Source organism: Syngnathus acus, chromosome 15, assembly GCF_901709675.1.
Source record: "Syngnathus acus chromosome 15, fSynAcu1.2, whole genome shotgun sequence".
Taxonomy (NCBI): Eukaryota; Metazoa; Chordata; class Actinopteri; order Syngnathiformes; family Syngnathidae; genus Syngnathus; species Syngnathus acus.
Window position 1 is genome coordinate 10,458,881 of NC_051100.1, and position 26,504 is coordinate 10,485,384.

The 26,504-nt window shown below is 42.7% G+C and overlaps 1 protein-coding gene across 6 annotated transcripts in view; it reads left to right on the plus strand.

Moving 5' to 3' along the window:
- The first annotated feature begins 4,028 nt into the window (after window positions 1-4,028).
- The window catches only part of fgfr2 (fibroblast growth factor receptor 2), a 33,703-nt gene continuing 11,227 nt past the window's right edge, over window positions 4,029-26,504 (plus strand). The window contains exons 1-9 of one of the 6 annotated variants that reach the window (XM_037272618.1): window positions 4,029-4,579; window positions 7,158-7,413; window positions 15,719-15,976; window positions 16,373-16,447; window positions 19,150-19,319; window positions 20,637-20,760; window positions 23,779-23,969; window positions 24,212-24,350; window positions 26,241-26,440. In XM_037272618.1, coding sequence (XP_037128513.1) covers window positions 7,233-7,413; window positions 15,719-15,976; window positions 16,373-16,447; window positions 19,150-19,319; window positions 20,637-20,760; window positions 23,779-23,969; window positions 24,212-24,350; window positions 26,241-26,440 — 1,338 coding nt within the window. In that variant the 5' untranslated portion in view covers window positions 4,029-4,579; window positions 7,158-7,232. Of the gene's footprint in view, window positions 4,580-7,157; window positions 7,414-15,718; window positions 15,977-16,372; window positions 16,448-19,149; window positions 19,320-20,636; window positions 20,761-23,778; window positions 23,970-24,211; window positions 24,351-24,982; window positions 25,128-26,240; window positions 26,441-26,504 lie in introns of all 6 variants that reach the window. The other 5 variants (XM_037272620.1, XM_037272617.1, XM_037272619.1 and 2 more) reach the window with 5 other exon arrangements.

The following is a 26,504-nucleotide window of genomic DNA, read 5'->3' on the forward strand; positions in this document are numbered from 1 at the left end:
TGTTACTGAGGACAGGCTGGTTCTGTCCTTCATTTAATATTTAACCTGGCATCCTGTTACTCCCAGGAAAGAAATTCCTGGGACCACTGTAGTCAGCATAAATGTCTAATCTCCAATAGTTACGTTGCCAAAATTGCCAAATTACATTAATCTCTCCATGTCAATGTTCCATGATGTGGGAAGAAAATCACACAGAAAACAAGAATGTCTTTTCACCATGGCCAATGTTAAGATGTCAACCTTTACTGTACTTTTAATGTGGGCAGACAATCTTACCTGTACTGTTAGCACACGATTCAGTCCTTACGTACAAATATGAATCATATCCAGAATGAGTGACGATAATTGTGTGCCCTCTCTAAGAATCGTACGCACACAAGAGAATCAAAGTGAAAAAAAATGAAAGTGTTCATTTTAGGAGCAAACAAAAACAAACAAAAGTCGGGAACAAGTTGATTTTGTTTTTCTTCTTTTTGTGTTCATTTTGGGAGCTTAAGATCAGGGGATGCTTTGAGAATAATTGTCAATTTTTGTCTATGTGAAGCCCTTTGAGACTGATTGTGATTTAGGGCTATACAAATAAACTTGACTTGACTTGACTTTTCATTTCATAAAAGGTAGAAAATTGTCAGTTTTTGTGTTCCTCTCGGGAAAAGTTCTGTCTTATTTTTTTAAATTAGAAAATTACTGACAGTCATGTGGGAGGAAACGTAAACACTGATCCGACACACTGCAGCAGTTCATCTTGCGCTTTCCCATTTCACTTTTATTTTACATTGTTAAAACAACCAAGCGCTCCTATCTGACCTGGAAACATCCCTTTTTGGTTTTGTGCTCAACGTTTAGTTGAATTGTACGCATCCCAGCTATTTCAAACACTCCTGAGTCCTAGGCTGGAAACATGAGGAATCTGGAGGGGAGGAGGACAAGTTGCCTGTTGATCTAAAGTCACATGAATCACTTAGTAAAGTGCAGAGCTCAGTTAATGTTAAGTTGTTTACCAAAGTGAAAGAAATGTTGATGTGTCTGTAAATTTCTAGTCAATGGAAAGATGATGATGCAAGATACCATTTTTTATTCTGTGGCGGAGGGAGCAGTTCCAGTGTGACACAAATTTGGCCAATTTTATTTTTATAGGAAAATGCTTCAAAAGACTAACAAGACTTTGGAGGCCAGACTGTCAACATACATATTGTACAATGTGTTTAGGCCAAAGATCACATGTGATCTAAAGCAAGGTTGTTTTTTTTTAGAGGCTTGATATTTACAGGTTTAATTACTATATTTTTGCACTTACACACAGGGATGGGTTAAATGCAGAGGACAAATTTCACCACACCCAGATGTGTGTGTGACGATCATTGGGACTTTGACTTTAACTTTTAACTTTAAATTTTGATGTGGTTATGAGAGAAGCACGTGAAACAAGACTTTGCTTCGCATTCCTATGTAAGAGAATAAAGTTATCTTATGGGAATGAAGTTTCAGATATTTTACTATAAGATTCAAGAGTTTACAATAGATTACTTTACTATTTACTATTTATACTATTATTTACTATTTACTATAGATTTTACTATAAAAGTTAGGTATTTTCAAAAAAAAAAAAGTTTTACATGTTTAGGTTAAAGTTTTAAATGACCTGAAAAATATTATTCTTGTAAATTTACAACTATAAATTGTATCAGTTTTTTTTCTTTTGTATAACCATAATTGTTCTCTCTTCGGAATAGTGGTTCATTGTATAGTATTCTCACTAGTAGTTCAAAAGAATTATTTCCATTACTTGGTTTGTCAAATTTAGAACACATCAGAAGTTGACCATCATCTCAGAATGTACTTCACTGTAAAAAGGGCAATTCTTGCCAAAACATTCCTCCTGTCAAATGAATTTCGAGGTGTGTGTCTGCCTACCTCTTTGCAGTATTTGGCCCCCGTCCCCCAGCCGCACACAGCTTTGCGCATTGGTTTCATATTTTGCTCAGGATATGACTCACTTGTGTTTGATGTTTTAATTATACAGGGCAGTGCAGGGAGAGGGCTCGCTAAGATTTGGTTTTCTTTCACTTACAACAACATATCGCCGCCATTCATCATCAAGAACAGCACCCCGAGATGGATGAGCCTGCAAAGGACAAGTGTGCTTTGTGCTCTGTGAATGCATATTTCTGTATGGCATCTCTACACATTTTGCTTTTGGAGTGGATGTAAACATGAACCGCTGAACTAGTAGACATTGCAGTGTGGCTGATTGGCTGAAAGTGAAGCAATCTCCAGCTGTGATTTATTTTGGCCTTATAATTTTAGATTTTGGGCCACTGTGCACTTAGTAAAAAAAAAAAAAAAGTTGTTCTTGATCCCTGAAATAATTTTGTACCAATCCACACAAAACTCTGTATCTAAATGTCCAACACAAAAAAGTTTAATTTTTATTGACACTTTCAGCGGTGTATTAACTATTAATTTAACAATAAAGGCTCTCCCCTTTACCTTGAATATAATAAGTGGCATAAAAAATGGGTGGATACATGGTTTGGAAAGCTCTGAGGCTAAAGGAACTGCCAGAGGAGCTGAGAGACAAGCTTGTGGCAAAGCTACAAAATAATGGCTGTTGCCTTTAATGTTCCCAAGAGCATAGTGGCCTCCATAATTCTTCCATGGCAGAGGTTTGGAACAACCAGGACTCCTCCTAGAGCTGGAGCCTATCCCAGCATAATAGATGGACTCCAGCCTCGACTGGTCGCCAGTCAATTGCAGGGTGCTTTGAGCAGGCACTTGTTGTAAAAAGATTGTGCTTGTCCTCCACCTTGTATGAATTACAAATATGCTCAACCTCATGGCTAGGTTTCTTTGCTGAATACATGACCAAAAAATGCCCAAAAAATAGTTTTTCATTCCCAGCTGAAGGGGGTGACTGCACTTTTCTACAACAGCAGGCAGAATGTCCTGAGTAAGTTATTATCATTGGCTCAACAAGAATTAAGAGTTAAGGGGAAGAAATTAGCTGGTGCCAAGGACAAAGGGAAGCTAGTTGTTGATTAACTCACATCAACAGCATCTTTAATGCGTGTAGCTGCAGGAGGGGCGCTTCACAAGCACAGAGAGGCCTTCACATTTAGAAGAATGAGTCTCAGCTTTGAGGATATGCTTACACGCAAGCTTTCCGCTGAGGTTTCTTAAGAACAATGTGAACGAATCAATGTGTTGCTTTCAGATGCTGCTAAGATTGCATTGCCACGTTCTTTCCCTTTTACTGCCTTTCATTGTTTCAAACAGAAGAGCAGCAGGACGAAGGAAGCAAGAGGTCCGAATAAAACATTGTACAAGAACATCAATGACATGTTGATGGATACCACAGTGCCGGGCATTGACTCCATGTTGTTTGCAGTGAAAAGGTCTTAAGACTTTTCCTCGCTCAAAAGTGAGATGCCAAGCGGTGGAGAATCATTTTGAAGAGGCAAATAAATTATGTAACAGAGGGAAATAAACAGTGTAGGCCTTCTGTGCCACACTTGAAAAGTCAATAAAAGTATTCCTCCCTAAATTCAAATCTCACTCATTTTGCTCTTAATTGGCAAGATGACAAACCACTTGTGTGTTATTATCTATTATGATCATCCTTTTTGTTATATGGTGATAACCTCTTGTGTGTTATCATCTTAATTCCATTTTAATGTGTCTCCCTGTGATTGTGAGGCCATAAAACAACCTTCTAGTCATCCGGTTGTCACTGGGTGAGGTGGGAGTGGCTCTGAGGTAACTTCATTGAAACAGGATTTATCCTGGTTTATAGTTGGCCTATAAATAATCAGTTTCCCCATGGAGGCTTGGGGCTGAGAAAAACCGATCTCGTCCGCTGCAGATCATGAGATGTGGCGCCTTCTACACTAGGGGACGCTCTGACTGCGGAGCGCGTCTCCTGCTTCTAAGTGAGTTGAACACGGTCACACGCGCTTGGATGGATGGATGGATGGGCGGAGGGAGGGAGGCGAGGCCCAAAAGCACTGCGGCCAGGAAGCAGCTCAAATTACAGGCAGGGGGAGGTTGAGGGAGGAGAGCAGTGTGTGGAGACGTAAGGAGGAGAAAAAGCTAGTAAACCTGACAAAGCGTCTGCGTAAAACACTGCGAGGAGTGTCGCCAAAGAGGACGCACGCTGATGGATTTTGCATCGGACATCTGTATTATTGTAGCTCCTAATCCTACGTCCAGCTTTAAACTGACTTTCTTTTGACTTGACAAGTGCACAGCTGGATTGTTGTTGCGCCCCTGGAAGAAGAAACTTGGTGACGAGGAGGAAAGTTTCGGGGCAACTTTACTGTGCGTTTTTCTTTTTAAACCTCGCTTCCACGGATAAAACGCGTAAAAGTAGGAATTCTTTACATGGCAGTGGACTACTCTGCGAGTCAGACTTGGAATATATTCTGTGATTTGATCTGAGTGGATTAGTGAACGCCAGTCAGATTTTCTTTTTGGAGCGTCGAGGAGTTGGGAGACATTCCTCCGTCTGGATTGAGCCCATGTTCTGTCCTCCCTTATTCGTGCATGCCAAAACAGAGCTCCACGGTTTTACTCCACTTTGGTAAGTGTTTCTTCTGTTTATAATCCAACTCAGCAGCAAACGTTTTTATTAACTTTCCCCGGTCTCACTGCATTCATGCAGAGGTATTTTTTTTAATGTAAGCTTTCAAGTTTGCAATTCCCGGCCAAAATGCATGTAAATACTTCTTTAAAATATGCAACGACAGGTATTGTCAAGAGTGCATGGGACCAAATTGTGTTGAACTTCATTGAAGGAATGTATTTCTCCCCCTTGTAAAAATAGACTCTTGTTTGTTTTAGAAGGCAAAGAACTATACAACACCTTGCATCATCACTTTAGAGCCCATTAACGTGGGTCCTGGTTATTTATTACAATGCTTAATTTTCTACATCGCCTGTATGGGGCCAATTATCCCGTGACCGCAGTTGTTTTTTCACTGCTTTGGTGCGGGGGCCCCTAAATCACCGAGCAGCTCCAAATGACCCCCCCCCCCCCCCCCCCCCCTTGAGGAAAAGCCAACTGATTTGAATCTCAATAGGTATTCAATCAGCGCCAAGAAATTTCATTCAAAGTCTACTTTAAATGAAGAAGGCGCTCACGTTTAGAGCAAAGCAACACCATCAAACCGTCATTTAGTTAAGTCTATTATTATTTTATCTTATTTTGGACAATTTCATCTTTTTGTATTCTACTAAAGTGAAATACAAACTCATTATTATGATTGTGGTAAGTTAATAACTTACATTTAATTGTAATTGTCACAACATTGTGACTTTGATTGTGATGTTCGCTAAGTTAAACAATGCGTTTGTAAAATAACAAAAACCAAGCATAAAAAAATAATATTAGACTTTTTGTGGGCTATATTTAAATTTGATTCGCATAATCGAGTGATAGAAATGCGCCAAAGGACAGTAGTGTGCAACAGGTTGGGTGCATCTTCTGTATACAGAAATCAATACAGAAATAGATTTCACGAGACGAATGTGGTATCGAGCGGTCAGATTTGATTGTGGCGATTGAGAGAAAAATAAGATTTGTATGTTAAACAAACTACAATTTCTTATTAGCATGCCAGATTTGAATATTACCGTAATTTTCGGACTATAAGTCGCTCCGGAGTACAAGTCGCATCAGCCATAAAATGCCCAAAAAAGTGAAAAAAAAAAACCATATATAAGTCGCTCCGGAGTATAAGTCGCATTTGGGGGGGGGCAATTTACTCGACGAAATCCAACACCAAGAACAGTCATGAACGAGCAACAACAGGCTAAACGATATGCTAACGTGACATAAACACAAACGAAGAGCTGAGAACGGCCCTGACGTAACATTCAGAGTTATTTGAAAAAAAACTATTACATAAATAACACGTTTATAAAACCATCTGTGTCATTCCAATTCATTAAATCCATCGATCGTCCTTTGTCAACAATGGGTGCGCGCCGCTGACGGCGCTTGCACTTCAAAATATTCCACAGGCCCATATAACGATATATACGTAAATTAGATATCAAATAACTATTATATAAGCAATAATATTATCAAACTATCTGTGCACTCTAAATCATTAAATCCATCGATCAAATTCCTCGTCCTTTGTCAACAACGCCGCGCGTGAGCCCTGACGTCAGCCTCGTCGTTATTCCACAGATCTAGTATATAACTATATTGTAGCGTTAACAAAGTACAAGGAAAGACGTGGGTTTGGTAAACGGCTCTTTATTTAACAAAACAAACTTCCAGGCGTGTGGCGGCGTGGACTTCCAGCCACGGAGGTGGAAGAGAGATCCATAGAATAGGACCGGGCGTGCGTAAAAGCCATGACCGAGCCCCATCCACCGTCCCCAGACAGACACCCGGCCGAGCGCCGGCCCTCGACTTCCATCCACGGAGGTGAAAGAGAGCTCCGTAGAATAGGACCGGGCGTGCGTAAAAGCCATGTCCGAGCCCCATCCACCGTCCCTGGACAGCCACTCGGCCGAGCGCTGGCCCCCGACTTCAATCCACGGAGGTGAAAGAGAGCTCCGAAGAGTAGGACCGAGCGTGGGTAAAAGCCATAATAGTTTTTCAAACCTTCTGTGTCACTCCAAATCCTTAAATCCTTCAAACTCTTCGTCCGCCGTGTCACTTAGAAACAAAGCCGCTAATGATGCCGGTAGTACGTGGGGCCCTTCGTCATCTTCGTCATCCCGTGATCAATCTTTGTCCTTTATGTAAACAACCGCCGCTCACCGTCACTTGAAATTCAAATTACAGTAATCCCTTGCTACATCGCGGTTCGTTTATCGCGGTTTCACCTTTTTTTTTTTTGGAAAACTTTTGAAAAAAACCCACATATAAGTCGCTCCTTATTATAAGTCGCCCCCCCACCCAAACTATGAAAAAAACGCGACTTATAGTCCGAAAATTACGGTACAAGGTTTTTGGCTACGCTCATTTTCCTGCAGTAACAAAGTATTAAATTTAAGTATAGAAACTTCTGGTGCCTCACAGCGTCCTCTCATTTTCAGCTGTTACTATGTCTCCCTTCATCCTCAAGTTAAAGGTTTTGGTGAAAAACACTAAAATGGTAGAAGCGATTCCTTTAGTAACTATTGTTTTATTCCGTTATCAGCCCAGGTGATCGGGTGAATTCCAGTGCCTGACAGTCCGCCCCGGCAGCAGTTGATGGTTGGGCGGACCCCCTCAGATGGGATCAGTGTCCAGGGGGCGTCGGAGAAGGGGGGTATGGGGAGCGCTGGCCCCCTCTAACGGGATGGCCTCGTGGGCCTGGCTTCTGGCTGCCGTCCTGCTGTCCCTGTTGACTGTCAGCTTGGCCCGGCCACCCCTAACCGCCACCAAAGAAGAGGAGGCCACTCTGGAACCTGAAGGTGAGCAACCAAAGCGGGTCAGGAGAGATGGGTAGTTTGTGGTCACAATTTATGTAACATTTGTTCTTATAAAGCATGTGCAGATCACATTGAGTTGATGTAAAATGCTTAACAAATGTGAAAGGGCCAACCAACATGCATATAAACAAACCTCCTCTTTTGTCATCTGTTGCTGCGTGAGTGTGAAAGGCAGGTTGGTGGGACACTGTTTATGCTGGCAGCACTTTCATACCCTGCCTGCTTGCTTGGAATTAAGTTAAAGATGGAAAGGGAGAAACTCAGAATGCTACCATTTGCTTTCACTGTTCTGGGAGTTAAAAACATTCAACATAAAGTAGTTCATGATTTGTTTTTCCTGAAAACAGATACCTAAAATAAATGATACACGTATTTTACTTACTAATCTTAGAGATTAGGTCAAACTGTTTAAAATGTGCCAGTAAACCTTTTACTCTTGCTTATGTTTGGTTTTGTCACATATTTTTCATTTTGTGTGTTTGTGTGTATCGGTCAGACGTTGGTCTAAAAACGTATTAATATACTAATGCATGAATCGTATGAATGAAACACGTGCTATCCATTGATAGAGGTACAGTTTGAATCCAATTGTTTGATCCTGGTGGTTATCTTGGCATTCTATTATTGTTCTCAATTGGAGACTTTGCCGTGTTTTTGTCTCTAGTTCTGTGTATGTGTAAGTAGGAGTCTAAACTAAAAAGAACCTTTCTCTCTGTCTAGAGCGGTCCCCTCACCCGCCCATTCTCCAAGCTGGCCTTCCCTCCAACACATCGGTCTATGTTGGAGAAGATGCCCACTTTGTCTGCAAAGTGTACAGCGATGCCCGAACTCATATCCAGTGGCTGAAGCACATCACACAGAATGGCAGTCGCTACGGTCCCGATGGGCAACCTTATGTCAAAGTGCTTAAGGTACATCACGTCTTGTCTTGTCCTGATTGGATTCAAACTATTCCCCCGGTCTCAGCAGTGTCTCCCCATTGGCTGCAACAAACTGATCGTGATGTTCTCTCCTCAGGTCTTACAGTATCTATGGTGTTGCCTGTTTGTTCTGTTCTTCTCCTACTTGTGCATTTCAGAGAAGCCGTTGTCATGTTTGCACATCACTCTGATTCTGGTGTTGATCTTGCCCTGTCATAATTTGCTGATTTCAGCGTTCAGGCATTAACAGCTCCACTGCGGAGGTGCTCAACCTCACCAACGTGACGCCGGAGGACGCTGGAGAGTATATCTGTAAAGTCTCCAATTATATAGGGGAAGCCAACCAGTCTGGCTGGCTGACTGTCATCCCAGGTAACCCAAAGATTTGACTGGCCTTCCCTCCTCTCCTGGTGTGGTTTCCTGGGCTTCAACTCTGACCTGCTGTATTTGTGGCAGTCCTATTGGTGGTCTCTTGGTGATCCTGGGTCCTCACCACCGTCTCTTCCCTAATGCGGCACCTTTTTGTTGCAGCTGCTGAGACTGGCTCAGCATTGAGCAGGGCTGCCTACCTCAACACTAAAATTGTCACAGCATACACATTTGTTTCTTATCTCGTCTTGTCTGCTGTGTCAATATATAGTGTATGTAGCAGTTCTCTCCGTACTCTTTGTGTTTTTGTGTGCATGTGCGCGGTCTAATGTAACCATTAGACTGGCCTGTTGTTTTTTTTCCTTTGGTATGGCTATGGGATGTTTTACCAGGTTGTTTATTTGCCTACCTTGTTTCATCCACATAACTCCTGTAGATGGGAATTCAACGTTGGACATCAGCCTCTTATTTCTTTCTTGGTGTTTTGGGTCTCATTTTTTTTCTCCTCTCTCTGCCCCCCCCCCATCTTTCCTATGTAACCCTGCTTTACCCCCTCTCCCCCCCCCCGGCTCTTATCATCTACCCTCTCCTTCTTCTTTTCCACCTCCTCCTTCTTCCTCTCTCCAGACCACGGGTGTAAACACCAACGATAAGGAGATGGAAGTTCTCTACTTGCCCAATGTAACATTTGAACATGCTGGGGAGTACACGTGCTTGGCGGGTAATTCTATTGGGATCTCCTTTCACACTGCTTGGTTGACGGTGCTTCCAGGTAACTAAATACACTGTTTAACTGTCCTTTCGATCAATTTTTTTTCCAACAGCATGGTCCAATATATTTGGATTGTGTGAAGGCAAGTCTTCCCTCTGGAGTAGAAGTCACACACGCTCAAATATTCGATTACGTAGATAAACTCGCATGGTCGTAACCCGAAATAGTGTCATGCAAGAGCAACAAGGGGCATATATTCTTGAATATGATTTGGACTGGAAAGCTGTTGAAAGCTCAAAGCAGATAAGAAGGTCGTTTGTAGACAAATTATTATAACTCGGGGACGGAAGTTGAGCTCCCAGAGCAGCTTGAGTGTCTCCAAACTCCAAAGGGAAGGGAGGATTTGTCTCCCACCTTCTCCTCTGTCACATCTCTCCTGCTCCTTTCAAAAAAGCATAATTTCCTCTTGAGAATTTCAGACATTTTTTTTTGTCACTAGGTCTCATTTATTTTATTCACTTTTTCCCCCCGGCTCTGATAATTGTCTTTGAGTCTTTATTTCTTCTTGAAATAAAGTGAAAGTTAAAGCTCAATTTATGCATGAAATTTGGCTTTACTTTCTGAATTATCAGAGCCCAAACTGAATTTATAAAACAAAAATTCATGTATATGAGTGTGCTGGGTGGTTTGTGTTCATTAAGCAACTTTTAGTCATGCTGGTTCAGTTAACGGACCTGCAAACATTATCGTTATTTCCCTTTTCAATTTGCCCTTCTTCGTAAGCTCTCAACTGCATCCACCATCAGCGTCCTTCTCGGGTACCTTATATGTTTTTACCACCACGTGGATGGCGTGCAAGCTTAATTGGCTTCAAATTGCAAAAGAACATGAGGGTTCATTCTTTGTGGCGTAGTCCATCACACATCCATGAATCCATGTCTCTAGTTATATTGTCTGCCAGGATAGAGTTTATTTTTATTTCTGTGCAAAATAGCCTTCCTTTAGTTGTACGACTTTAATCAGCATGCTAATTGGTCGCTTGGCAAACGAAAAAAAACCCATCACTTTTCCGCAATCCCCCAGCACACAGTATTCATCCCCCAACTTCTCTTGCTCTATACTTTGGAGGTCAACTATGATTGTTGTGTTGATGAGAGGGTGTCTCGCTTTGCTGTGGCTCAGGGGACAAACAGAGGGACAGCAAGAGTTCTCCAACCCTCCACGAGTCGTCTATAGGGATTTGTGCACATTTGACTCATCCTTTAAATGAGATTTCATGAAGTTGAAGCCCTCAGAAGTGATGTGACTGCAGATTCGGAGGCTCTCAGTCATGCAGAACGTGTCCCAAATGCTCTGTCTTGCTCCCACTGGTGTCACCTGGAGGGCGTACGTGTCAGGGAGACAGATTGGCTGCTGACCCCACCCTTTCTGTCCTAATACCCCCCCCCCCCCGTACGGGGATGTTTGGGATTCCCTCCAGCCCTGCTCTGCCCTGCAGCCATGCTACGTGTGCGCGTGGGAGTAAAATAGCTTTAGGTTGGTGTATCAGTGTAGTCTCAGTCGAGCTCGTGTTGCCCTACGAGTTTTTCTACCTGTAACATTTGTAGCCAAGCCAGGGTGGTGGTTAAGGCTCAACACAACAGCGCCATTGTTGTCAGTGAATCCGCTGTGGTATCTGTGGGAGCGTGTTTACCTTGTCCAGGCGCACTCCGTTTGCACTGACAATGGCGCCAAACACAATCCTTGACATTGGTTTGTTTTTTTTGTCGAGTTCACAGGCCTTGCTTTTGCGTACATCGAATAAGAGTGGCATGCTGGAGGACGGCCCAAAAGCGAGTGCAGCTGACAAAAGTCAGTTCATGACTTGGCCCTTGTCTTGTTTTTCGTGCCAAACTTTGTTCTTTAAAAAAAAACATTCTGTGCTGCGTGGAGACCAACTTCTCCAAATAGTTGAGTGGTTAGATAATTAGAGACAGCCAAGTTGAGTCTTTCATGTTGAGACTGACACAACTAATGTTTGGAGGTTTTTCAAAGGAGAAATCCTTTATTTCTTGTCTACTGTCTGTAATTGTGGACTTGGTCACAGACTTGATACTACACTGATGTCCAAACCAAAAAAAAAAAATGCCTGCATGCAATAAGCAGTCATGGTCATGGTAGTCAAGTGTGTGAAAAGATGAGTGTTGTGTGTTTAAAGCCATTTTGTAACACAGTGCTATCTCATTATAGTAGGAGGGCAAGCTGTAAAAGTATAAAAGTGTCAGTTGGCTAACTAATGACATGGAGAATGTGTGTGTTTGAGAGGGGCAGGGTTATGTTGTTGACAATAGACCTGAACTCCAACCTAACACCTAAAGTGTTGCTGGTCCACAGCAGGAGGCAGATGTGATGACAGAGGAAAGCAGTAATAGATCACCACATTCTACTAGTGTAAATTACTAGTTAATAGGGTTCGCCTTTAGCACATAGGTGACAGTTTTCCCCTTATTTGTAACCTTTTCACTTTGTAGTGTAGATTTATGAATTACAATACTTACTGGCCAAAGCCATAGGCACATTGGAAATATTGAATGCGCTGAAGTGAAATTGGAAGAAAAAAAATTGTGTGCAGAAAGACAAAATGTGATCATTAAATTTTTATTGAATGATTGTGTGTGAGTTTGATTAAGTCAGACAATATGGTATAGATCTGAATAATTACTGCTTGGCAAGGGCAATGGAGGATGTTTCAGATCTTCAATACTAAATTGTGTAGGTGTAGCCTTTAGATAGAAAGCTTGAAGAGTGGTTCACACATTTGCTTCACAGTTCTGAGGTTAAGGCTTCAAATCTGGGTTTTGGCATTTGTGTGGCTTTTGCATGTTCTCCCCGCGCTCCTCTCATACTCCAAACACACGCATGTTAGTTTCATTAACCAAAACTGACCTTAAATTGACCTTCGATTTGAATGTTCGTGTATTCTTGTTTGTCTGATCTATGCCGTTGGTGACCACTCATGTACCCCTCTTACCGCATCTTAGTCTAAAGAGATAAGAAGTCACCATCAAAAGGGTCGGGTGGGGTTCAGGGAAAACCTTGAGTGGGGGGTTAGGGTTAGGCAAAATGAAGGGGTTGTTGCCATGGATGCTAGCTGCGGGCCTGTTCACGGAGCCTCTCCTTTGTCATAGCATAAAAAGCAAAAAAAGGGATTTGAATGTGAAAGGAGAAAAAGAGAAAGAAAAGAAGGATAGACAAGAAAAGGAGAGAAAGGTCCGGGGATTTTCTACGTGAGAAGGATGCAAAGGCACGAGGAAAGGAAAAAGGGATAAGTGGACTTGTAGAAGATAATTTAATTCAATAATGTGTGTGTGTGTGTGTGTGTGCTGTGATGAGATGGCAGTCATTACATTTACTGAGAGAGCGAAGGGATAGGAAAGTACACTTTCATCTGCGTAAGCCTTTCTACTAAAGTACCTCCATACATTCTTTTGAGTAAGGGAAGTTATTTGTTATTTGACATTTTGTTACTTTCCACATCACTGTCCAGTCTTGGCCGATGAGATAGGCAGACTGAGAAATAAGAAGGCTGTTGGATGGCAGAGACATTTTTGAAATTACTTTTGCCACAGATGCAGTTTTGTCATCTAGATAGGAGTGGAACACTTTGATCTATCTCACGAGACACATGGAAATCCCTGTCAGAAAAGAAATGGCGATGTTTTCCAGCAGGGCTGACAGGAATGATGAAGCCGATTGATATTGAGCTAAAGTGTGTGAAGATAATTTGATTCAGTAATGTGTGTGTGTGTTTGTAGTCGAGAAGAGCCCTTCTACTTTTATGTATGTTTGCCTGATGTAGTATGTGCTAGACATCCATAATCGTATTAATCTTGTATCTGTTTTTTTTTTTTTTTTAATCCCACCCCTTAAGGCTCCATCTGGCTGCTGATGTATTCTCAGTATGTTTAAGCGTGCTCACATAAGACACAGGTTCCCATGAAAAGTCAGGCAGGCCGGAGGTGTCAACAGGGTCAGGTCAGCTGGGTCAGGGGTGAGAACGCGGCGGGGGGTGTTTGGGACGGGGGAAGGAGAGGGCATAACGGAAAGCGAGGTGAAAGAGAGAAATGGGGAGGCAGTGGGAGCTGGAGTTGACGAAGTGGCACAGATGGACACAGCAGAGATAAAACAAGTGATGAGGGTCGAACTAACACGTCCATGCTTTCTTTAATTAAGCACACCATTTGGAAGCCCAGCACTCCCTCTTGTTTATGTTTATGTAACACAATCTGTTCCTGGATAGTTGTTTATCGCAGATTGTTCGAATTTGGGAAAAAAAACAATAAATCCCATGGGAAATAATGAAAAGAAAAACAATCCATTCCAGGATCAAACCGTTGTGACTTTTATGAACTAAACTGACAAAGCTTTTGAAGTTAAGTAGTATTCACCATTTGGCAAGTATGAAATTAACTGCTGTTAATATTAAGATGTTATTTGTTATGGTGTAAATAGAAGCTAACCTTGGTGTTAACGCTAATAATAAATGTTGACACCCAGGGTGAAGCAGGAATCCTGAATGTGATATTTTTATTTTTCCCTTCACAAGTTCTTCTTCTTACAACACTCCTTGCTTACGAAATAAGCTATTTCTTTTGAAATAAGTGTTACAAAAAAGCTGCAAAATGACCTCTAGTGTGATTTATTTGTACAACTATACAGTTACCCAGTTATCTTCCACTGTATATTTGTACAGGGTTGTGTTGCTATGTGTCTTGGCAGTTGTAATAGCTTCTCAGTAAAAATTAAGCACAAAGCTCAAAAAGCCTCCAGGATGGAAGCGTCATGTCGTAAAACGTGGCGGAGCTCGATAGAGCCCGAGAGTTCTTCCTTCTTATCAGACCACACACGCAGATGAGGGCGCTGAAGGAAGGGTTAATTATTTCCGAAAGGAGGGAAAGAGAGGGGAAAAAAAGACAATGCGGGAACTGTACCTGTGTGTGTTTACTTGCCCAAGGGGAACGTTTAGAGGCATGCACATATGCCAATTCTGCTGGCTCGCAGCAGAATTTCCTTTCCTGTTGAGGCTAGAGTGTGTATACTCTACACTTAACATACACATACACACAGCAGGACATCATGTGGGTGCAACATGGTTGAAAGGTGTGTTTGTTAAGGCACAGGAAAGCTGGGGACTACCACTACCTCCGTAATTATACGCATAAGCTAAAGCCACTCGCTCTAAATATCCATTCATCACCATGCTATACCATTACTAGCATTTTCCATTTTACTGCCGCTTTCGCTGTGGCGTTTTTTTTTTTTGTGCTGCAATAAAAAGCAGAATTTGGATTGTTTATGTCAGTAGTAAAGTGTTTCCAACAATGCAGCTGGATGTATTTGATAGCGTTGAATTTCCACTATTCTGTAGAAATGTAGTTTCAGCTTTGAGTTATTGAAGATTCACCTGGTCCCATAACAGCCATCATGATCTTTTAAGAGCACGGTGTACACACAGGCATTCGCTGGCAGATTTCACGTTTCCGCTCGTAGGTGAAGGATCTCGGCTCTATTTGGAGCCGAGCATTGTTGAGAACCTCAGCCAGATGATCTTGCGCTGGAGTTGTAGATCTTCTACGGACGAGAATAATGAAGGCGGAAATGGAAAACAGAAGTGTCAGGTCACTGCCAGGTAGCGTCTTTGAAAATGAAGTTAGACAGGAACAGAGAAACGCCTCCACCAAACACAGAACACCCGCTTCTTTTCCCTTCTGCCCGACAACTTCAACCTTTTTGGCTGATGTCTTCTTCAGGTACACATTCCAGAGTTGTTTTACCATTTTTTGATCACAGTGTATCAGTCTCTCTCACACACACATACATTACACACACTGCTTGGTATCTCAGCAAAGGTTAGTAATCATTGGGACTTTTTTTCGTCACAGCCGTGTTGGATTCTCACATGCTAACAATGCATTTTTTTTTTTTTTAGACCGTTTTTACACAGTACTGTGGCTTTTGCATGCGCTCCATCAATACCAGTACACTTGTTTTTGTGACTGCTGGTATTTTCTAGATTCTGTTTCAAATGACTCACTGGGAAGACATGTTGGTGTTTACAAAAAAAAAAAGCGGCCTCCTCAATTTTGCTCTGCCTGCATTGAATTGCATCCAGTTAGTGGTGTTGTGGTGTTTTTGTTTCTTACACTATGGCTTGTTTCTTCTTCTCTTTCCACCTTCTTGTGCACCTTTTTCATCCACTCAGTCATCCCCTCTTCCCACACCTCTTCCTACCCCGTTCGCTCTGCAGAGGCATCCAACCAATATCAAATTTCTAAGCCCACGGTGTGCTCTGTGCACCCGGGGGAGGTGTTGAAGCTGAGCTGCCCTCTGCCGGCAACGGGGACCATCATCTGGACCAAAGATGGCAGCTCTCTGGGCACCAACAACCGCACACTGATAGAGCAGGAGGTGCTGCAGATCCGTGATGCCACACCCAAGGATTCGGGGCTGTATGAATGCACCATTGTGGGCAAAGACACGGTCTGCTTCATAGTCAATGTCACAGGTGAGTCAGGGACCAGGAAGGACAGGCCAGGACAGAGAGTTTACACATTGGGGGCCCTATTTTTATGAACGGCATAAATCCTACATGGTCTGTACGGATTTGACCTGGTGTTGGTAATTTTGTTTGGACCCTGATAAAATTCACGAAAATTTAACGACTGACGTCCTACCAGCAAATCGTCACTCTGCCAGGCGTATTAGCAATGTTTCTTCCACTAACCTTCAACGGCTGCATTCTATAGTGAGCTACAGAAATAGTTTTTTTTATCATTGTCGATCCATCAACATGTTGAAGCCCGTTTGTTGTATAGAACAGGTCAGGCCTCTCTATTGGCATGTGTGTCCAGATGTGCATTGCCTGAGAAAGGGGGTCAGTAACCTTAGTCACTCTGTGCAGATGCCATCTCTTCGGGGGATGATGAGGACGATACGGACCGAACAGAAGACGCAGGGGCGGATGGAGAACAGCTAAGTGAGTATGGGAGGGATTCAAGAGTATAAAGCACCAGCCCACATCAATTACTTATTGCGCTCAGATGGCAATTTTCTTCGAACGATTGGTTTTACTTAATGCGGGTACTTTCTTGTGTAATTTAAAGACACAGATCCAATGATTGAGAATATTTTTTATGTAGTATTCCAAAAGAAGGGAAAAGCCTTTCGGAATTTCCGGAAATAGCCTTTCGAGAGCAGTGCAACTCTGTCCCTCCTTTTTACCGGGGTTCTTATTGTAGTAAAGAAAAGATAGCAAGTAAAATGACTTCATTCTTTTGGATGGAGTACTGGTCCCAAAAAAACAAAAACATTTCTGCTCATATCGCCGTCTAAACTTCTACGTGGTGCATGTGCTCGTGTTTACTCGATACTCCAGAGAATCTAGAGATTCCTGACATTCCTTCAGCTTGTGTCTCGCAGGTAGCCAGGCTTTTCGGAGCCATCCAGCTCGCCAGTTAGTCAGCTGGGCTTATCTATTACAAAAGACAACCATCTGGAGCCAGTTACCGACCTGATTTACTCCAAGTGATTTACTTTGAGTGTGCCTGTGCTATCTGTATGCACAAAAGAGAAAGGTTTGCCCAACTATGTTTGGATGTTTATGAAGGCACATACATAGAGAGCCACAAACACATGTGCACACATGCTCACTCTCGAAAATGTCATGAAGTGAAGATGAGGGCTTCCACATCTTGTTAAAATTCTCCAGTAGATGCTTCCCCACCTCCCTTTCTGGGCTCACCATAATTGCCTGAAAACCATTAAATACGGGGGAGGAACTGAGCAAAAACACACCCAAAGAGGGAAAGGGGAAAATATCCAGACTCTCTGTTGGTAATAAACTGGTTGAAACCCAAATGACGCCTGTTCTGCTTGTACAGTTAGATTTTATTTGAAAATAGAATAAATTTAGTGAGAACACGGGCTTGTTAAACCTCGGCCAGCACTTTTCTGAGCAAGGTGTGGAACATTGGCCTTCAGCTGGTGCCTGAAGCACAGGATGAGGTGGCATAGAGGCAATGGTGGGAAAGAGCCTGCCTTTTTAAAGTCGTGTGTCTTCATTTTTGGGAACCCAGAAAGGTTTGGGCATCAGAATATTGATTTACTATGCATGAAAGATGGAACTATTGAAAAAAAAAAAATACCCACGGGCAGTTTGTTTGGTTGGCAGTGGTAGCCTTTTGGAGGAGACATGGTGGAGCCTCTTCATTTTGAGGGAAGCTGTCTTTGAGAGCAGGGTGGGAAACGCTGATGTCATGATGAAGGCAGAGAGCCATGTGTTTGTCACAGTTTTTTCTAGTTGGGAGCTTTCCTCATTTTGGTTTACGTCATCACTCGCTGTTAGCGGACCTCCCCTTTAAAGGAAACCCGTATGATAAAATTGTGTAGGAGAAATAGTCAAGAACTGGGAAGAGCGAGCAAGAAAAAAAAGACGTTGACTCATAGTGCAGGAGTTAGATAACCTCAGCTCAGATAAACGTCCATGACTGTGGCTCCAGATGTGTTAGGCAACGAGAATGCAGGCTGTCGCGGACACCGCCGCAGTTGGCCACTTCATTCGGTGAGAGGTTGGAGGGTCGTCTTGTTTGAAGTACTGCACCTCCGGACGGAGGGCATGGGAACCAGTGACGTTCACCTTTCATGTCCCTGCCTCATCTTCCAACCTGGCTGCCACTTTGGGGTCAGAGGTCGTTTTGGTGAGACAGGCTTGTGATGGGACAGTCTTCTTCTAATCTGTCTGTGGGAATGCAAGGAGTGCTGACAAGCAGAGTAATAACAAGAGGGTAAAGATACCAAGGAAAAGGGAGGCAGATAGAGAGAGTGAAGGGATACAAATGGAACAACTAATTATAGGAGTTGAACACTTAGCATACAGTATGCATCCATCCAACTATGTAATTCTAGCCCGGGTGGAAATACCAGACTGGACAGGCAGATATTCTCCAAATATATGTTTAAAGACAGTTGTGGTCCTATGAGTGGGAATTCCCTCTGTTGTTTGTCGGTTATGCAAGAGAGGAAGTGATGGTGTGGAAGACCGTTAAGGTTGCCGTTAAAACGTTCTCTTTTCCTTCGGAATCCCATCTGCTTTGGCAATCTTGCTCCCAGGTGCAGAGGGAATGAGACGGGAAGGGAGCTTGGAACAAAATCTAGCTAGCCGCCTGCTAGACAAAAATGTGGAGAAACAAACAAGTCAGAGAGCGAGGCAGACAGATGTCAGAGAATCACTAGCTTCTATTTTCTCCTCTGACAACATGTAATGGTTGTCCAGGGGCGATAAGCATCCGTGGTCCTGCTGTTTGCATTGTGCCAACTGACCGACAGATAAAGAAGAGAGCTGTGGGAATTGGAGGAAGTGAAGAAAGAAAAGCTGCTAAGTTGAATGAGACGAAATTGAATGTAATAGTCCACTTGGCAAGACCCAAGTGTATTTCCCTCTGGAGGAAAGTTTTGGAAGAGTATGAAAGTGTGTGTTTTTTTTTAACCTGTGTGAATGGGCACCTCTGGGTTGTGCTTTCTGGCAGTGTCATAAATGTGCTTGTGTGGTAGTGCAGATTTATTTTAATCAGAGGAATGCCCGCTTTTGTCTCTTCTACTCTTCATCGTCGAAAGGCCACTGAGTTAACATTGAAGACATGATCTCAGCCTGACTGATCACCAAATGTTTTCTGTTTGCAGGCGCCCCATACTGGACCTCGGTTGCAAAGATGGAGAAGAAGCTGCATGCAGTGCCAGCTGCCAACACAGTCAAGTTCCGCTGTTCTGCAGGAGGCAACCCCCGGCCCAAGCTGCGCTGGCTTAAAAACAGCAGGCCTTTCCGCCAAGAGGACCGCATGGGAGGTTATAAGGTAGGACAAACACTAAAATAGCATAACTTCTATTTATCTCTGATGTTAGACTTTCCCATCTCTGCGCTATAACCATTGCGGCTAGATGTGATCGTACTCCTAAAGACAGTTCAAATTGGTTTTGTAGTAATTCCCAAAGTCCTTTCACCTCATTTTCATGCTTCAATGAAGACAGAGGAAACGAGAGCAGGGTTTCTGCTGTGAAGTTGGAATTGCTCAACCTTGAATCTCCTCTCACCAGGATACTTTGCAGAATCTCTCACTGTAACTCATTCGAGAACCGGGCGTTGAACGCGAGGGTGTAGTGCCCCCACAGACAGAAATAAAAATCACTCAATCGGGGAAAACAGGTCCTGGTTTGTGTGCGATTGTCGTACTTGTGATTCACGACATGGTAAACAGACAACTACAGAAGTTTACTTTTCAGATTGTGTATGACACAACTCTGTCTGATATTATGGTTGCAATGAAACTAAAATATTAATAAGATCGCTTTTTCAGGGAGAAGAAAAAAATGACCCAAATATGACAAATTTCTTGAATAAGGTTCTTGACTTCCTCCAACTAAACTTGTTTTACTCATCTTAGAAATGTCTTTTATATAATCCTTTGTCAATAGAAGAATATTTGCATATATAAAGTAAAGCACGATAATTGGAACTTTACGCAAAGTTGCAGTGATGCCAAGCAAAAAAAGCCGAAGGCCAATTGATGCCCCACCGGGAGAGTTTAAGGTGGAGATTATGTTAACGTAGCTGCTAATATTGCAGCCATTCTGCCTTTAGCATGTTTAGAACAATACAGACAAAAAAACAGCCGGGTGAAAACGATACATTCAGCCTGTTAGACAAACCTCAGGCAGCTCATTTCCTTTTTTTAGTCAACAAATGTTAGACAAAAGCTGTACCTGAGCCCAACCCTGTGGCATAAGCTTCCCTTTGTGTGAAATGTGGGCTTGTCTCGCTCCAGTCACTCTCAATGTCGACAGAAATCGTTTTTATTGTTGGTTGTTCATGTCGATCCCACACACCGATGCAATTCATTTAGCGTATTGAAATAATAAAAACAATTGCAGAAGGTTCTTATTTTTTTGATTACGACATTGGTTTCAAGATTAGAGGCACTCTCGTACAATACGTCTCACTTTAAAAAGTAAAGCTAAAACGTCTGGATGAGATATTGATCATATTTACCTTCTAATGTCGACCTTAGTAATGTTTCCCAGCACACTTTGTTTTTCCTATCGTTCTATGGCAGTGTTGTTTTATTTTCTTGTGCGTTTACTCATCTTCTGAATCCACCGACTTGCTTCTGCAGGTACGAAGTCAGCACTGGACCCTTATTATGGAAAGTGTGGTTCCATCGGACAAAGGCAACTACACCTGCTTGGTGGAGAATGAGTTTGGAACCATCAGCCACACCTACACCTTGGATGTTGTGGGTCAGTATGGCACAAATCTTAGCTTATGCTAATTCAGGAGGAGTGGAGGGATGGGAGGAACTCACAATTCAGAAAGTGTGTTTGTGTGGACTTAGATCATACAAGCGATGGATTCCAAAATGTTTGATTTAGGTAAAAGTTACATTTTTTCCACTGTTGCGTTTTCAGTTGATTAGTCTCTAAGAAGAAACAACAACTTTATAGTCTTTGAAATGTTATATAAGAGATTTTTTAAAATCGATTCCAATGAAGATAAATAAGCTTCTGGTGTTTCAAGGAATTACTATTAGATGCTGATTTAGTGTCACTAAGTCAGGAGTGCACAGAGTGCTTGGCTCAGCATTACTTCACGAATCAAACTTGGTCAACCCTTCTTAATGACCTTTGGAGCATACAACGCAAAGTGTTTTTCTGCTGAGTTGGCACAATCAATAGACAGCAGCACAACGGTAGGATAATGACAAAGGATCAATGAGCATGTATGTTAGGAGTGAAGACTCTCTCTCATTAGGACTTGCAAGTAATCACATGGACTCGCTTATCTGACCAATATGGTCAATAATCCACAACCGGGCTGATGTTCAGCGGCAGATGTTTGATTCACACAAAAGTCCATTGGTCACTCCATGATACTGTGCTGTTTAGACAAAACCTCCCCCCCTCACTCCGGCACACTCTTGCCACGTTTTTTATCAAATGGAGATGAAATACCTGAGGGTTCTTGCGCAATGAGTGGATAGCTAAATGCACATAAATATACTTACACTCCCTGCTCTGGTTGATTCTGCAGTAAGCCAAAGCTCTGCTTTAGGCTGCACATTTCTGTTTTTGTTCTATTTTATAGCCGAGCAGTAAAGGCTCTAAACGTCTGGCTCCACTGCCACTGCCCCCTGCAACCTCTTGCTTCATTTTACTCCTTTATAATGTGGTTCACAAAGGAAGAGCAGAGGCTTCGGGACAGAAAAGGAGGGAATATAGACACAGAAAAGACTTCTTATCACTGTTTTTTTCCCCAAATGACCCACAAGATTAGCTGTTAAAACAAAGCGAAACTTGTGACCTGGCTCAAAGTGGCCCTCTAAAGAAAGGCCAGCGGTTGGCTAACCACGAGTGGACATGAGAAGTCAAACGTGGGGAGTCAAACAAGGACGCCGGCACTCAGTGGCCCTCGGTTTTGTTGTTTTAGGCCCTATTCTGTTTTGGGTCTGCTTTTGGCTCGATTACAAATCACAACATTGTTATATAACCGGATGTGCAAATTTTAAAATCAAGTTAGCCCTAGTGATAGCTGATAGGTGCATTAAATCTTATTTCATATATGGAATAAATTACAAAAGTATTTCCTAACATCATGCTTGCAACATTTCTCTGTTGATTTGAGATTATGTCTGAGTTGACGCCGTCCCCTCCTTCAGTATTGCTCTCTTGTGTGTGAGATAAGATGTCCTGCCAATGACTTCTGTCATGATTGTTCCGGTAGAGCGTATTTCCACAGGACATTAAATGGTGACGAATAATTCTGTTTTGCCAGTTATTTTTTATCGTGACTTGAAGTTTTACATATCCATTGGGAAACCTTCCTGTAACAGTTTTTCTCATTGTTTCTGTAAAAGCCTGAGAGGGTGAACATGTTTTTGCTTGATGAAGAATAAACCTTTGGTCTGGTGGGTAATAAAGGCCAATGACAATATAGGAGAGAGGTTCAGGAATCGTCTGGCACCCCCTTTCTCCATCTAGTAAATCAGAGTCCCTAAACTTTCAGCTTTAACTTATATGGCGCATTGCCCTTACCTTCAGGCATTGTTTGAAAAGGCAATGCAGCGCTTCAGGCTGAGTGATGTCATTCCATGTGAATGTGTGTGTGTGTGATGGCAGCGAGTGGTTGCTGTCAGTGTGGGGGTGGGTGGGCTCCTCAGCACGCTTGTGGCGGCCCGATGCAGTTTGAAAGGGAGCATTGTTCAACAGGTCTCGCTCTGTTTGGATTTGCAGTCCAAATGTTTGCCTGTAGAAGAATGCAGATAGCAGGACATGTGGGGGTGCTGCCAAGGTGTTTCACTTTCCAACACACATGCTTATAACTCTTCAACTGCCATGCCGCCGAAACACCTAACCTAAAGAAAGTCCGCCTTCAGCATAAATTGCTTTAAGGCTGTGTCTTTAGAATTCTGAGGCCTCTAAATTATTCTCTGATAAAAGGAGCACAGTCGTGTTTCTGCCTGTCCTAGTTTACCAGGAAATCTTTGCACACAGAACTCAGGAAGTCCTGGAGATACAGTAATCGTAAAAATGAAATGGATGATCTAAAGATGTTTACCATCTGGCTTCAAGACTTTTTACCACCAAGTTGAACAGTTCTATTGGCTCGTGTTTCCGCTACAGGATATGCAGGATGATAATATCTGTGTCAGCTATGTAAGTAGTGTGACACCGTACCAGAGCAACACAGTGTAACCTACTAATTATTCAACAAAGAAGAGGAATGGAACACAACAATGGAGTACTTCTCGTAGTTATGTACTGTAAAGACACTAAACTGATAAGGCTCGAATTTGGTTGAAATTAGGTCACTTTTGTTGTGACAATAAACAACAAAAAGTACACAGCCCAGTTGAAATGCCAGGTTTTCAGAATATAGGAAATTAAGGTCAAGAAAAATCAATTCAAAACATTTTCCTTAAACATTTACTTTAAATGTGATAAACCTGCCATCCTTTTAAGTGTCATTGATAAAACCTAACACTGCTTATATGAACTGGTCATCATTCCCGCCACCTTTTCAAAGACCTCAGTTCCTTTCGGGGGACAAGAAATCCTCCGTGTTTTGTTTGCGTCAAACATCAGACATGGTCCAACCCCCATCATAGATTTTCTTTTATTTACACGATGGCAAAGTTATTTTGAGGTGATTTATCTTGCTTTCATTTCTGATAACATATAGTGTGTAGAATTTATATCCGCTCTATTCTGTATATGTTTAAGTAGGAGTCTAAACTAAAAAGAACCTTTCTCTCTGTCTAGAGCGGTCCCCTCACCGGCCCATTCTCCAAGCTGGCCTTCCCGCCAACATATCGGTCTATGTTGGAGAAGATGCCCGCTTTGTCTGCAAAGTGTACAGCGATGCCCAACCTCATATCCAGTGGCTGAAGCACATCACACAGAACGGCAGTCGCTACGGTCCCGATGGGCACCCTTATGTCAAAGTGCTTAAGGTACATCACGTCTTGTCTTGCCCTGATTGGATTCAAACGATTCCCCCTGTCTCAGCAGTGTCTCCCCATTGGCTGCAACAAACTGATCGTGATGTTCTCTCCTCAGGTCTTACAGTATCTATGGTGCTGCCTGTTTGTTCTGTTCTTCTCCTACTTGTGCATTTCAGAGAAGCCGTTGTCATGTTTTCACATCACTCTGATTCTGGTGTTGATCTTGCCCTGTCATAATTTGCTGATTTCAGCGTTCAGGCATTAACAGCTCCAATGCGGAGGTGCTCAACCTCACCAACGTGACGCCGGAGGACGCTGGAGAGTATATCTGTAAAGTCTCCAATTATATAGGGGAAGCCAACCAGTCTGGCTGGCTGACTGTCATCCCAGGTAACCCAAAGACTTGACTGGCCTTCCCTCCTCTCCTGGTGTGGTTTCCTGGGCTTCAACTCTGACCTGCTGTATTTGTGGCGGTCCTATTGGTGGTCTCTTGGTGATCCTGGGTCCTCACCACCATCTCTTCCCTAATGCTGCACCTTTTTGTTGCAGCTGCTGAGACTGGCTCAGCCTTGAGCAGGGCTGCCTACCTCAACACTAAAATTGTCACAGCATACACATTTGTTCCTTATCTCTTGTCTCGTCTGCTGTGTCAATATATAGTGTATGTAGCAGTTCTCTCCGTACTCTTTGTGTTTTTGTGTGCATGTGCGCGGTCTAATGTAGCCATTAGACTGGCCTGTTGTTTTTCTTCCTTTGGTATGGCTATGGGATGTTTTACCAGGTTGTTTATTTGCCTACCTTGTTTCATCCACACAACACCTGTAGATGGGAATTCAACGTTGGACATCAGCCTCTTATTTCTTTCTTGGTGTTTTGGGTCTCATTTTTTTTCTCCTCTCTCTGCCCCCCCCCCACCCCCATCTTTCCTATGTAACCCTGCTTTACCCCCTCTCCCACCCCCCGGCTCTTATCATCTACCCTCTCCTTCTTCTTTTCCACCTCCTCCTTCTTCCTCTCTCCAGACCGCGGGTGTAAACACCACAGATAAGGAGATAGAAGTTCTCTACTTGCCCAATGTAACATTTGAACATGCTGGGGAGTATACGTGCTTGGCGGGTAATTCTATTGGGATCTCCTTTCACACTGCTTGGTTGACGGTGCTTCCAGGTAACTAAATACACTGTTTAACCGTCCTTTCGATCAACTTTTTTTCCAACAGCATGGTCCGATATATTTGGATTGTGTGAAGGCAAGTCTTCCCTCTGGAGTAGAAGTCACACACGCTCAAATATTCGATTACGTAGATAAACTCGCATGGTCGTAACCCGAGATAGTGTCATGCAAGAGCAACAAGGGGCATATATTCTTGAATATGATTTGGACTGGAAAGCTGTTGAAAGCTCAAAGCAGATAAGAAGGTCGTTTGTAGACAAATTATTATAACTCGGGGACGGAAGTTGAGCTCCCAGAGCAGCTTGAGTGTCTCTAAACTCCAAAGGGAAGGGAGGATTTGTCTCCCACCTTCTCCTCTGTCACATCTCTCCTGCTCCTTTCAAAAAAGCATATTTTCCTCTTGAGAATTTCAGACATTTTGTTTTTTGTCACTAGGTCTCATTTATTTTATTCACTTTTTCCCCCGGCTCTGATAATTGTCTTTGAGTCTTTATTTCTTCTTGAAATAAAGTGAAAGTTAAAGCTCAATTTATGCATGAAATTTGGCTTTACTTTCTGAATTATCAGAGCCCAAACTGAATTTATAAAACAAAAATTAATGTATAGGAGTGTGCTGGGTGGTTTGTGTTCATTGAGCAACTTTTAGTCATGCTGGTTCAGTTAACGGACCTGCAAACATTATCGTTATTTCCCTTTTCAATTTGCCCTTCTTCGTAAGCTCGCTATTACTCTCAACTGCATCCACCATTTGCGTCCTTCTCGGGTACCTTATATGTTTTTACCACCACGTGGATGGCGTGCAAGCTTAATTGGCTTCAAATTGCAAAAGAACATGAGGGTTCATTCTTTGTGGCGTAGTCCATCACACATCCATGAATCCATGTCTTGCACTCTTTCATGCGGGAAATTAAGTGAGGCATGTGTTTTGTTTTTCTTGGTGTGCTATGCTCACATGGTACACTCGGCATGCTGGTACCTGGAGAACAGAGATAGTTTAGTTAAGGATTGTGTGTGTGTGTGTCTGTGTCTGTGTGTGTGTGCTGATTTGAATGGAGAACACCCATTGCAACTATCTCTGTCTCACTGTCCTTTCTTTATTTGCATCAGCTGCAGAGAAAAACGTGGCGCCAATTTCTCCCGATTATGTGGAGATCGCAATTTACTGCGCAGGCGTCTTCCTCATCGCCTGCATGGTGGGCATCGTGGTGGTGTGCCGCATGAGGAACACAACCAAAAAGCCGGACTTTAGTGGCCAACCTGCAGTTCACAAACTGAGCAAACAGATCCCCCTGCGCCGCCAGGTAACAGAAAGTAGATAAAGAGTTCTATGACATCTAACACCTCTAGAGGAGCACACGAGACACGCAAACA